Raw genomic sequence first — 13,642 nt, forward strand, 5'->3', positions numbered from 1 at the left:
CTGACAGTCTGTGTTTCCCCCCTTTCCTGCTCTTCTTTGAGAGCAGGCTCCTGCTGCAGCTTAGCTGCAACTCCCCTGCTTCACATTCCAGCCTAATCTCATCTCCCTGCATCCCAGCATTCTCAAGACACTGTCAGCAGAGGCACGAAAGGCAAGGAGCTGACAAGCAGCATAAATCCCTTTTTTATAATTGCAACAAAGGACCAATGGAAATACAGAAAGACTGAAACCGCCATCTTGTGTCACAAGTAATCTTTAAACTGCCCTACGTTGTTTATCTTTTAAAAATTCGTTGTTTTACAATACCTTCTCATTCATGGCTACGTGTCATGTTCAGGAGTTCCCCCCTCCCTTTTGAAGAAGAAGAAGAGTTTGGATTTGATATCCCACCTTATCACTACCCAAAGGAGTCTCAAAGCAGCTAATATTCTCCTTTCCCTTCCTCCCCCACAACAAACACTCTGTGAGGTGAGTGGGGCTGAGAGACTTCAGAGAAGTGTGACTAGCCCAAGGTCACCCAGCAGTTGCATGTGGAGGAGCGGAGACGCGAACCCGGTTCCCCAGATTACGAGACTACCGCTCTTAACCACTACACCACACTGGCTCTCAGTGTGGCTCACCGATGAGAATTAATGAGCAGTTGGTTGATTTCTAGTCTTTTTATTACAGGATCATGTTGCTATCACAATCAGGCAACTCCTCCGAAGGATAGCAGTACTCACCCACTTCCAAAGAAATCTCCCTCCTTACCTGCCTCTCCTTTTTTCTCTGACAGTCACATATCTCAGAGAGTTGGGTGGGGGGAGTTTCCCCCCACTCTGATTGATGTATCGCCCAGCTGCTTCCCTCCATCCTGTTGCCTAGCTACTATCTTAAAGCTGGGTAGCTCCTGTCTCAAACTTGCAGCCTCTGAATCTGCCTGTCTCTCTGCTTCGTGAAACTCTGGAAGGAGGGGGGGGGGGGGAATCTTCCCTCTCCTCTTCTGTTAGAAGATGATCTTCCAGAAATTGCCTTCCCAAATCCTCCGATTCAGACCAGCCCCTGACACTACATTCATGGCACAGTAGACAAAATCCTTGGTGGCAGCCAGCATAAAAGAGGTGCTGAGGGCAACAACCAACATGGGGAGGGAAGGTGGCACAGGGAAATGTGGGCATTGCCAGTGGTTTCAGGAGAGTCATTTCCCTGGGGAGAGAGGAATCTCTGCCCCCATAACTGGCCCATCTTTCAGAAATCTGTAGAAAGAGCAGGCAGTATTGGAGGCTGAAAGTGGAGTTCATCTGGAGTTGCTCCTCCCTCTGCCGGCATTGAGCATTTGCCCCTGACATGAAGCAGCCACAGCAGGTGCTGCAAGCTGCCCAGAGTTGGACTTCACCCCCAAAGGCCCCCTCCTCCATCGCCTCCCGAGACAGACGGATGCCAACAGGGTCTCTTTGCCTGATGAGGATTTCACCTGGGACCTTCTCCTGCATGCAAAGCATTGAATTCGAGACCTTTATTAAAACAACAATATTAATTTATTCAAAGTAAATACAGCTTTGTTCACTGCCATATCACAGAATGATCACTCCAGTCCTCAATCCCACATCACGGTCATGTTGGCTCCCCCAATACCCTCAATAGGAACCCAACTAGTGATCTGCTTGGCTAGACACTTCCAATCATTATATCCCCTCCACAAATACCTCTGTGATGATGGTGATGGTGGCATTAAAATATCCTTTTTGTTCTTCAATCAAGGGAGAAAAAGGGAGACCAGATTGTGTTAAAGGTATCTTTTTTGGAGATACCTTTGATTAGACACCAATGGTATGTGAGGCGTGACAGAGCGGTGGTCCAGATGTTATCGATTGCTCTTTTAGAGCTTCCCTTCCATCGTTTCGCAATAACTGTAGTCTAGCTGCTGTGAACAGAAAGGAAATTAATTCTTTAGATTGAAGAGTAGAATATGGGGTCAAATCCGATTATAATAAGGTAAGTGCAGTGGCGTAGCTTGGGGGGTGCAGGGGGGCCGGCCGCACCGGGCGCAACATCTGGGGGTTAGGGTTAGGGGGCGCAAATCCACGGGTTAGGGGGCGCAAATTACTTGCCTTGCCCCGGGTGCTGACAACCCACGCTACGCCACTGGTAAGTGCTGAATTAGGACAGATAGATTGTTGAGAGATTTTGGAGGTCAGATAAAAAGCTCTTCCCCAGAAGACATGGACCACGGTACACCCCCACCAAACGTGAAAATGGGAATCCGAGACCTTCTGCATGCAAAGCAACTGATCTACCACTGAGCTGCACACGCCCTAAAAACATAACAAAGCCTAACTTTCTCCATCACCTCCCTCTTTTTTACAAAAGGCACGCATTGAAATGACACTGGACCAGCCTTTAGGGTTGTCTTCTTACTGCTCTAAACCCCTTCCCAGGAGGAGGCTTTTTAGTAATTGGGGGCGGGGGTCGCGTTTCGCGGCCTCTGCGGGGAATTGAACCCATGAATTTCTCACTAAATAAACGGGAATATAGAGCTTGCCGGCTGTGAATGGAATTTCTGTTTGCAGGGAGGGGGAGGCGGATCTCCTGCCCCTCCCCCTCCCTCTGGGTCAAGGAGCTCCGCTTCCTAGAGAGGCAGGAAGGGAGTTTTATTGCGGGGGAGGGAAGAGGCTATTTGGAGGGGAGGGGTCTCCATCCTCATTCCAGGAAGAGAAGCGGACTTGGAGAAGAGGAGAAAGAGGTGCCGCATATTGGGGGGTTATTTGGGGAGGGGGGTGGGAGACGGATTTGCTTTCCCTCTACCTGAATCTACAAAGAGGGCAGCTGGGAAAGGAGGCGGGAGGATTGCGGGGGGGGGGGGAGGAAAGCAAGGAGGGGCTCCGCCCTTTTGCCTGTGGGAATCAGTGGGGTTGGGGGGTGCGTGCAGGACAGCCTGTGGGCTCCCCCTCCCCCAACATGGTTTGCATTGCTAGATCCTTTTCGAAGCGCAGAGATCAAGCCAGGCTCCCATGGTGGGGGGAGCGAAGACACTTGAGACGATCCACAAAAGGGCGCCCCCCCCAGTGGAACTTAATTACAAAGGGATTTGCAGCCCCACCCTGTGCATGTTGACTCGGCAGTCAGTCCTTCTCCGTTCAAAGGGGGGCAGCCCCATTCCACCTAGTGATTCCCCTCTCTGCTTAACACCCTCCATATCCCTTCTCACTGCTGCCCCCCCATCGCTCCCCCCCAGGCTCTGCCTCCTGCTTCAGGGAGCCGGTCTGGGCAGGGGGGGGGGCTGAGCTCCTCCAGGACCCTGAACTGCCCCCCTCCAAAATCTGCTGCTGAAGCCCCTGCCTCAGTGGGGCTACTGGCAGAGCCGGCTCCACGGGGGAACATATGGAGAGCGGCTGATTGTGAGAAGGAGACTAAAGGAAAGGATTTGCTTCTTGGGAAGGGGGTGCCCCCCCCCATGTTGGCAGAGTGGGGAACAATGGGGGAGGGTTTGCTGTCCTGTTTATGTGCCCCTGAAGGGTAGGGAAGAGGCACAGTTTGGATTTCCTGGAGCTTGGAAAAAACACCTGACCGGTTTCCCTCCTGCTAATCTAAGCGAGGAAAATGGACACACGAGTGGCAGGATTTAAAACTAATCTGGCAGGTTCAGGTCTGTGCTCATGAGGGACCAGTTTTGACCCCCTGGTTATTTTTCACCCTGTCCTATCTCACAGAGTTGGGAAGAAAGAAGCACAGCTCCTTTATTTGAAGTAGAACTGGGACAGTCCCGGAAGTGGCCAGTTTTACACCTCCTCCGGATCTCCTACAGGCAGCGCAATGGCCTCGGAGGCACCTTTTGGACCGTCTCTTCTCAGAGGTGGAGAGGAAAGAGGAGCCAGGCAGCTTACTCAGGTAAGGAAAGAGCTTCGGGGAATCGGATAGGAGAGAAGAGCGGCACAGATGGGACCACCCAGCCTCCCTCTGTGTTGAGTGGGGATGATAGGGATCGAAGAGAAGCTCTGTTTTCTTCTTCTTCCAGGCCCTCTTGACCTTTGTGGAGGTGGCTGTGTTTTTCACGGAGGAGGAGTGGGCTCTGCTGGATCCAGGCCAAAGAGCTTTGCACAGGGAAGTCATGCAGGAGAATTATGAGATGGTGGCCTCTCTAGGTAAGGGCAGATTTTTATTCCTCTTGGCTGTTTGACGTTGAAGTTGCAAAACCACTGTTTGAGCCATTTATTCATGCTGTGTCTTCCTCTTTGGCGAAGCCTCGTAGCCGAATAAGATTGTCTTCCATGAACATGGTCTTAATGGTGTGTCCGTAAGTGACTGTAGAGTCCAATTCTGGATCCACACATCCTTCCACAGTGGGGACATAGGTTTCCGGGCAGGAGTTAATTACAGTGAGCCTTTGCCAAATGTGCTTTCCTCTTAGCTTGTTTCTCCCTTTGATCCTGAGTTTGTGCTTCTTCAAAGTCCATGACGCACTTTGGTAAAGGTTATTCTCTAACTGGATAACAACAACAACAACAACAATTTATCATTTATACCCCGGCCATCTGGCTGGGTTACCTCAGCCACTCTGGGCAGCTCCCAATATTTTTTTGAAAATAGAATGAAACATTAAAAACTTCCCTAAACAGGGCTGCCTTCAGATGTCTTATAAAAGTCAGATAGCTGTTTATTTCCTTGACATCTGATGGGAGGGCGTTCAACAGGGCGGGCGCCACTACCAAGAAGGCCCTACCTGGTTCCCTGTAACCTCACATCTCGCAGTGAGGGAGCGCTCGCAAACCCGTGTTTCCCAATTTTCTGTGCTTATACTGCATTTTTAAGATTTGCCTTGAGACCGTCTTTAAGCCTCTTTTGTTGTCCACCGGTATATCAATTTCCATTCTTAAATTGGGAATAGAGTGGTTTCTTTGAAAGAGGATGATCAGGCATCTGAACAATATGACCAGCCTACCAAAGTTGATGTTGAAGATTGTACTTTATAGCAACACTGTACTTTTGTCAGTAGGTAACTCTTCATAAGCTGATATTGTGGTATGAATTCGCAAAAAAATCCCTATGTATAATATACAAAGAGACACCATACAAATAATGGTGGCATGAGCCTTCCTTGTCCACGTCATTTATTAGCTTTTAATGAGTCACCAGATACTTTGCTGTCTTTGCTTCACAAGATTAATCTTTCTCAATATTTTTACAGTCACACATGACATAAACAGCACTTCTGTTTTACTTATACCTCATAGCAGAGACACTGATACAGCGGTACCTTGGGTTATGAACTTAATTCGTTCCGGAGGTCCGTTCTTAACCTGAGGCACGTTTTCACTAATGGGGCCTCCCGCGCCGCCGCCACATGATTTCCATTCTCATCCTGGGGCAAATTTTGCAACCCAGAGCAACTACTTCCGGGTTAGCGGAGTTTGTAACCTGAAGCTTTTGTAACCCGAGGTACCACTGTATTCAAGTCTGAGCCCATCTTCTCACTTGGAACAGAAAAATACAGGGATGTTGTCCTGGACCAGTTGAGAGATCCATACTTCCACTTTGCTGTGAGAATGTACCTTTGTATGTCTCCTTTCAGTGTGTACGAATATAATAATAATGGTCCTTCAGGGGCACAGTTACCCCATTCAGGACCAGGGAATCCTCCACACTTGCCCGCCTCCTGTCCCCCAAAAACAGTACTTCAACCTCAATCTGTTAGCCGCCATCCATCCTCCAACCGCCTCCAGACACTCACACAGGACCTTCACCGCCTTCACTGGTTCTGATTTAAAAGAGAGGTAGAGCTGGGTATCATCTGCATACTGATGAACACCCAGCCCAAGATATAAAAAGATCCCTTTTGGATCAGAACAAGGGCCCATCTTTTCCAGCACCCTGGTGCAGGTTTAGGTGATGTGAACAGTTTCCTGGAATGTATCAGCCAGATATTACAGATCAGGGAGGAAGGAGTCCTGAATACAGAGTCATAGCAATTTCACAAGACGGGGAAGATGGGGAAAGTGTGTATGTCCAGAGGTTGCTGCACTACAACGCCCATCATCCCTGGTCATTCGACTTCTTTTATTGGGTTGATGGTTCTTAGATTCCGGCCACAACTGGAGGGTCATAGATGCCTCAACTCAGCACAGAAGGTTTCTCTTGGTATTCAGTGTTACATGCGAGTTGAAGGTAAAACTGGATACTAAGGGTCCTGAAGATTATTTTCAGATTTCCTTTCTTTTCCTAAAAATGTGGTACATGGGAGAGGGAGGAATGCTGGAGGTGTTAAAATAGGAGAAGGTGCTGATTGGTCTTGCTGGGTGTTAAGTTCTCTTGTTGTTTTTCTTGAATACCTAACAAAATTCCCTTTCTCTCCCACTTTCAACCAGGTGATGGAGAAGACAACCAGAATTATGAGGGGCCATCTGTAAAGTACTTCAGCATGAGTGAACACCTTAGCACACAACTACAAACTCATACAGGAGAGAAACCCTTTAAATGCATGGAGTACGGAAAGAGCTTCAGTGAGAGTGGAAATCTTACAATATATCAACAAAGTCACACAGGGGAGAAACCATTTAAATGTATGGAGTGCGGAAAGAGCTTCAGTCGTAGTGCAAGCCTTACTATACATCAACGAACTCACACAGGGGAGAAACCATATAAATGTATGGAGTGCGGAAAGAGCTTCAATCAGAATGCAAACCTTATTGTACATCAGCGAACTCACACAGGGGAGAAACCATTTAAATGTATGGATTGTGGGATGGGTTTCAGTGAAGGTGGAACACTGACAAGACATCTACGAACTCACACAGGGGAGAAACCATTTAGATGTATGGAATGTGGCAAGAGCTTCAGTCAGCGTTCATACCTTACTATACATCTTCGAACTCACACAGGGGAGAAACCATATGAATGTTTGGAGTGCGGAAAGAGTTTCAATCAGAGTGTACATTTAAGAATACATCAACGAACTCATACAAGGGAGAAACCATATAAATGTTGGGAGTGTGGAAAGTGCTTCAGTAAGAGCGTAACTCTTAGAAAACATCAGCAATCTCACAGGGAAGCAATGGTTTAAATGTTAGGAGTGTGGAAAGTTTTTCAATTATAATGGGGTTCTTAATTAATAGCTACAGACTCTCATAGGGAAGAACCCATTCAGTTTTATGGAGTGTGCCAGGTTTTCCCCACAGAATTCATTTTGTCTCTCTTATTTGGAAAATCCATTGTAAATGCATGACGTATGTTTTATGTTCTGGTGTATGAAATATTGAACATATATGTATTAAAGCAATGAAGGTAATACAGTTTTCCCCCCCAAGACGAATGCCTCGCAAGACGGAAAACCCGCTAGACGAAAGGGTTTTCCGTTTTTCAATGCGCTTCGCAGGACGAATTTCTCTATGGGCTTGCTTCGCAAGACGAAAATGTCTTGCATTTTTTTCCACTCCCCACCCCCTTTTTCTAAGTCGCTAAACCGCTAATAGTCTTTTAGCAGCTAATCCGCTAATCCTTTAAGCCTTTAATAGTTGCTAATAGCGCTAATCCGCTAATCCGCTAATAGGATTGCTTCGCAAGACGAAAGAAACGCTAGACGAAGAGATTCGTGGAACGAATTAATTTCGTCTTGCGAGGCACCACTGTATCTCATAATCATTAGGAAAGATACAATGTACTGTTAGGGTTGTGCAGAATGCGACACTGGAATGCTCATTGTGAGTGAACATGGTCTTTGGCAAAGTTGGGAATGGAGAGTTGTGAAAAGTGGAGCATGCCAGTGGTGTTTAGGAAGCAGGATTGGCTCTGGAATCCTAGAACTGTAGAGTTTAAAGGGACTGCAAGGGTCTTCTAGTCCAATTCCCTGTTATAAGAGCAGCAGTGTAAAGGCTTGGCTTTCTCCTACAGAAGCGAGACATCTCTGGCAGTACTTATCTTACATTTATTGCTGCAACACATAAATCACTGCGGAGCTCAGTCCTCGGCGTCTTCTCCCAAGTTTGCTGTTGCCATCTGAGCTCCGCCCCTTCCTTCCCCAGCAATGAAAACCCCATAAATCCACTACAGCATGGCCATAAACCTGTACATTCAACTGCTAAAATATACACCCAATATGTACCAATTGAGATTTATGTTACTGCTTTATAAATGAACACTGTGTTTTATGAATGGACTCTGTATTTTGTGAATTACCTAAGAGCCACCAATAGGGAGCTCTAGAGTGTGACAGGTAACCTATCGGGTACTACCAAAAAGTGATCCCTATTGCTGAAAGCAGGTAACCAGCAGGGAACGCTTCAGCTCAGCCTTTCCACTGTTAACTGAACACCCCCTGCTGTGCAGATAATGAAGAAAGCTTATAAATTCTACCCCTTCTGGTTTTGATTGGCAAAACTTGTTGCATTGTTGCAAGAAAGTGTCAAACTTGTGTTCCCTTGTAATTGACAGTGCTAATAGACTACTAACCTTTGAAAAATCACATAAAAGCAATGCCAATAACCGATTCTACCAATTTCAGTGACATTTTGCTTCAAAAGGAAAGGCGGACTTAGGCTTTGCCTTCCTCCATAATCCTCTAAGTGACAGGTCACATACTCAACTTGGATACTACCCTCCTCCATAATCCTTGGGATATACAGTCAATACAGAGCACCCCTCCCTTGAGGGGAAAAATGAACATCCGTTGATGGGTTTCCTGAGGCCACGTGTTCCCACAGTCCATACTCGGGAAGGCCAGAAGGCAAGGATATGCATAGATAGTTTTATTAGTCTTTAGGTGGTGGGTACTTAAGGTGTTGGGAACTTGATCTGATAACCGGGGTGTCAGGAGTCCAGTTCCTGGCTTGATAACACAGTGAGCATAGTTCATTAAAGGATGATTTATTGTCACAACAAACAGATAACTCTGGATGGCTCTAGCATAGCCATCACCATGATTAATCATGATGACCCTTCTAAAGTCTGCTTCCTGCAAGACCAGAAGTAACTGAGCTTTTTCCTCTGACGTCTTTTGCCCTGCCTCCTATCTTGTAGCCCTCCCATTTGCTGAGACCTGGGACTAAGAGGGTCAGCTCTCTCCTCCTCCTTATTCCCTGAGGGACTGTCTCTTTGCTCTTTCTCCCTGATAAACTGCTTCCTTCTCTATTTGTGGCATTTTGCGCTTTTCAGAGTGTTGGCAGCTTGCCCTCTGTCATTCTCTTATCAATTGCCATTCCTAAGGGTGGGGGAGTTGGCACTAGGCTATGCTCATCCTGTCTGGCAGTTAACCCTCTCTCGTCCTGGCTACTTCCTTCACTGGGAGCTGTCTGCAAACCTTCCCTGCTCACTGGTTCATTCATGACACCTCCCCCAAGGTCCTCTCCCTGCTTCCCCTCCTTGTGAGGGGCGCTGCCAAAGACTCCCCACCATTCATCCTCACTCTCTTCCCAGTAACCTCCCCCTTGTGGGTTTTCCTGTACTTCCAATCCCCAACCTGCCTCACTCTCTTCATCTTCTTCCCACGCCTCATACTCTTCCTGCCACCCTCTTGGTTTGGGTTTGTTGGTGTACCTGCGGTGAAACTCCACCTGCAACCTAGGGGTTTGTACGTTCCCAGAGTCCTCCCATGAATTTTCCTCATCCCCGTACCCCTTCCAAGACACTAGATATTGCAATCTCCTCCTGCTCCAGCGAGAGTCCAGCAGTTGCGGCACCTCATATTCAGGTTATAGGAGGGGGTGGCAACTCTTTTGGTGGTTGATACTGGTGCAAAGGCGTCACAGGAGACAAGGACAAATGAAAGACAGGGCGTATCTTCATGGATGCAGGTAGTTGAAGCTTGAACGACACAGGGTTAATTTGCTCTACCACCTCATACATCCCCACCCTCTGAGGATCCTGCTTACGACTCTGCCCCTTACTATGCAAATCTTTGCTAGACAACAACACCTGGTCTAATACAGACTCTCACAGGGGAGAACCCATTTAGATGTATGGAGTGTGCTAAGTTTGCCCTGCAGAGTTCACTTTGTCCCTCATATCAACAAACATATATAGGGAAAAACCAATTGTAAATTTATGGAGTGTATTTGATGTTCTGGTGTTTGTGTGGAAAGTTGTACGTATATGTATTAAACCAATGAAAATGTCTCGTAATGGTAAGTATAATGAAAGAGATAATGTACTGTTAGGGATGTGTAGAATTTGACTCTGGAGTGCTCATTGTGAGTGAGCATGTGCTGAGAGTCTGTTGATATTTTGTCTTTGCAGAGAGAATTGGGAATGGAAAGTTGTGAAAAGAGGAGCATGACAGTGGTGTTTAGGAAGCAGGATTGGCTCTGAAAACCTAGAACTGTAGAGTTGAAAGGGTCTCCAAGTGTCTGCTAGTCCAATTCCCTGCTATAAGAACAGCATAAAGCCCATTTTTATAATTGCAACAAAGGAACAATGAAAACACAGAAGGACTGGAAAGTAATCCTTAAACAATCCTACATTGTTAATATTTTATAAATTCTTCCATCATTTCTCAATAACTGTAGTCTAGCTGCTGTGAACAGAAAGGAAATTAATTCTTTAGATAGAAGCGCAGAATTTGGGGTGACATCTAGTTATAATAAGGCAAGTGCTGAATTAGGACAGATAGATGGTTTAGAGATTTTGGAGGTCAGATAAAAAGCTCTTCCCCAGAAGACATGGACCACGGTATACCCCCACCAAACGTGAAAATGGGAATCCGATACCTTCTGCATGCAAAGCAACTGATCTACGACTGAGCTGCACCCCCCCCATAACAACGCCTAACCTTCTCCACCACCTCCCTCTTTTTACAAAGGGTACGCATTGTAATGACACGGAACCACCCTTTAGTGTTGCTTTTAGTTACTGTTCTAAACCCCTTCCCAGGATGCGGCTTTTTAGAAATGGGGGGGGGGGTGTCATCTTTCACTGCCTCTGCGGGGAATTGAACCCATGAATTTCTCCCTAAATACACAGGAATATAGAGCTTGCCGGCTAAGAAGGGAATTTCTTTTTTTGCAAGGAGGGTGAAGAGGATCTCCTGCCACACCCCCTCCCTCTGGGTCAATGAGCTCCGCTTCCTAGAGAGGAAAATCCACTTCAGCAGGGCGCACTTTCTTATCTGTGCAGCCTTCTCTTATTGACAACATTCGCTGCCTAGGACTGTTACAGAAATGTTAGTAATTTTGTATTGTTGTTGTTGTTTAGTCGTTCAGTCGTGTCCGACTCTTCGTGACCCCATGGACCAGAGCACGCCAGGCACTCCTGTCTTCCACTGCCACCCGCAGTTTGGTCAGATTCATGTTTGTAGCTTCGAGAACACTGTCTAACCATCTCGTCCTCTGTCGTCCCCTTCTCCTTGTGCCCTCCATCTTTCCCAACATCAGGGTCTTTTCCAGGGAGTCTTCTCTTCTCATGAGGTGGCCAAAGTATTGGAGCCTCAGCTTCACGATCTGTCCTTCCAGTGAGCACTCAGGGCTGATTTCCTTAAGAATGGATGCGTTTGACCTTCTTGCAGTCCATGGGACTCTCAAGAGTCTCCTCCAGCACCAGAATTCAAAAGCATCTATTCTTCGACGATCAGCCTTCTTTAGGGTCCAGCTCTCACTTCCATACATCACTACTGGGAAAACCATAGCTTTTACTATACGGACCTTTGTTGGCAAGGTGATGTCTCTGCTTTTTAAGATTCTGTCTAGGTTTGTCATTGCTTTCCTCCCAAGAAGCAGGCGTTTCTTAATTTCGTGGCTGCTGTCACCATCTGCAGTGATCATGGAGCCCAAGAAAGTAAAATCTCTCACTGCCTCCATTTCCTCCCCTTCTATTTGCCAGGAGGTGATGGGACCAGTGGCCATGATCTTCGTTTTTTTGATGTTGAGCATTAACAAGGGCCAATCCTGTTCCAATAGCAGCAATCACCACACAGTCATTCCTCCCTCTTTCGTATGTGTGGAAAAACCCTTCCTGCGCAAAACTCAGGCAAATTTTGGCTGTATGTTCTGTCCTGGTTGCTTTGCAGTTCATAAGGCTGAACTTCTGTTGTCTTCAAGGCTGACAGCCTATGAATCAATATGGCTGATGTCAGGGATCTAGCAGGGTCAGATGCCTAAGAGGGGCCTGACTCTGAGAGTGAGGCTGACTCTGAGAATGAGAGATCGGCAGCCACCAGCAGGAGGGAGGAGAGGGTGAAAATGCTATGTAAGGGGAAGGGGGGAAGGACCGGATATCGCTGGCCTTTGTGTTGTCTGGGAAATGGAAACTGAGACTGAGCACTTCGTACCCGAGAATGGCAGGCGTTTCCTGCGCTGAGATTATTACAGCTGACTTGACCCAACAATCCCTTGCCCTCACACACGCAAACGTAACTCACTGCAGCCCATGTATCAGTTTGCATTTTGTAGTGCATTTCCAAGCACAATTCAAAGTGTTGGTGCTGACCTTTAAAGCCCTAAATGGCCTCGGCCCAGTATACCTGAAGGAGCGTCTCCACCCCCATCGCTCTGCCAGGACACTGAGATCCAGCGCCGAGGGCCTTCTGGCGGTTCCCTCATTGCGAGAAGTGAGGTTACAGGGAACCAGGCAGAGGGCCTTCTCGGTGGTGGCACCCGCCCTATGGAACACCCTCCTATCATATGTAAAGGAAATAAAGAACTATCTGACTTTTAGAAGACATCTGAAGGCAGCCGTGTTTAGGGAAGTTTTCAGTGTTTGAAGTTTTTAATGTTCTGTTGAAAGCTGCCCAGAGTGGCTGGGGAAACCCAGACAGATGGGTGGGGTATAAATAATAAATTATTATTACTATTATTCTGATGTGTACAGATCTTTACTTTTCTGATTAGTTCAAGAAGGTTCAAGAAGCTTCTCTGTGTGAAAAAAGGTTTATTTCTATGTGAGAGAAGCAGGAAGGAGGTTCATGATTGGGTTATTCCTTCAGAGAAGCTGAGTCTTGTTGTTGTTTAGTCGTTCAGTCGTGTCCGACTCTTCGTGACCCCATGGACCAGAGCACGCCAGGCACTCCTGTCTTCCACTGCCACCCGCAGTTTGGTCAGATTCATGTTTGTAGCTTCGAGAACACTGTCTAACCATCTCGTCCTCTGTTGTCCCCTTCTCCTTGTGCCCTCCATCTTTCCCAACATCAGGGTCTTTTCCAGTGAGTCTTCTCTTCTCATGAGGTGGCCAAAGTATTGGAGCCTCAGCTTCACGATCTGTCCTTCCAGTGAGCACTCAGGGCTGATTTCCTTCAGAATGGATGCGTTTGATCTTCTTGCAGTCCATGGGACTCTCAAGAGTCTCCTCCAGCACCATAATTCAAAAGCGTCAATTCTTCGGCGATCAGCCTTCTTTATGGTCCAGCTCTCACTTCCATACATCACTACTGGGAAAACCATAGCTTTTACTATACGGACCTTTGTTGGCAAGGTGATGTCTCTACTTTTTAAGTACAGCTCAGCTTAAGTAGAAGCTGAGTACAGCTGTTTAAACTGGTTCTGTTATCTGTTCTGTAAGGTCATGCTGACTATAATAGTAAGACCAGGAGGAGCCTGGGTTCTCACTCACTTTCTGTTTTCTGTCTCTTTGTACTAGTGTTCTGTTTCTGTATGCTGTGGTGTTAAGGTTTAGACTTATTTCAAGTTTTGTAAGTTTTACTGTAAGTGCTTCAACTGGATTTTTATGGACTGTGCCTGATTTTATT

At 46.9% G+C, this 13,642-nt stretch overlaps 1 protein-coding gene and 1 long non-coding RNA gene across 2 annotated transcripts; both read left to right on the forward strand.

The window, feature by feature from the left end:
* The first annotated feature begins 2,626 nt into the window (after window positions 1-2,626).
* On the forward strand, window positions 2,627-7,263 carry LOC310670816 (uncharacterized protein). Its single transcript, XM_083426587.1, has 4 exons — window positions 2,627-2,722; window positions 3,690-3,867; window positions 3,995-4,121; window positions 6,342-7,263. The coding sequence occupies exons 2-4, from the start codon at window positions 3,793-3,795 to the stop codon at window positions 7,034-7,036; spliced, it is 897 nt and encodes a 298-aa protein (XP_083282713.1). The 5' UTR covers window positions 2,627-2,722; window positions 3,690-3,792; the 3' UTR covers window positions 7,037-7,263.
* Window positions 7,264-10,850: 3,587 nt separating this feature from the next.
* Window positions 10,851-13,516, forward strand: LOC310671081. The gene is made up of 3 exons (XR_014507758.1): window positions 10,851-11,148; window positions 11,839-12,870; window positions 13,395-13,516. It is a non-coding gene; the product is annotated as an uncharacterized lncRNA (long non-coding RNA).
* Window positions 13,517-13,642: the final 126 nt, after the last annotated feature.

Source organism: Podarcis tiliguerta (assembly GCF_965153285.1).
Source record: "Podarcis tiliguerta genome assembly, chromosome: 2".
NCBI classification, from domain to species: Eukaryota; Metazoa; Chordata; class Lepidosauria; order Squamata; family Lacertidae; genus Podarcis; species Podarcis tiliguerta.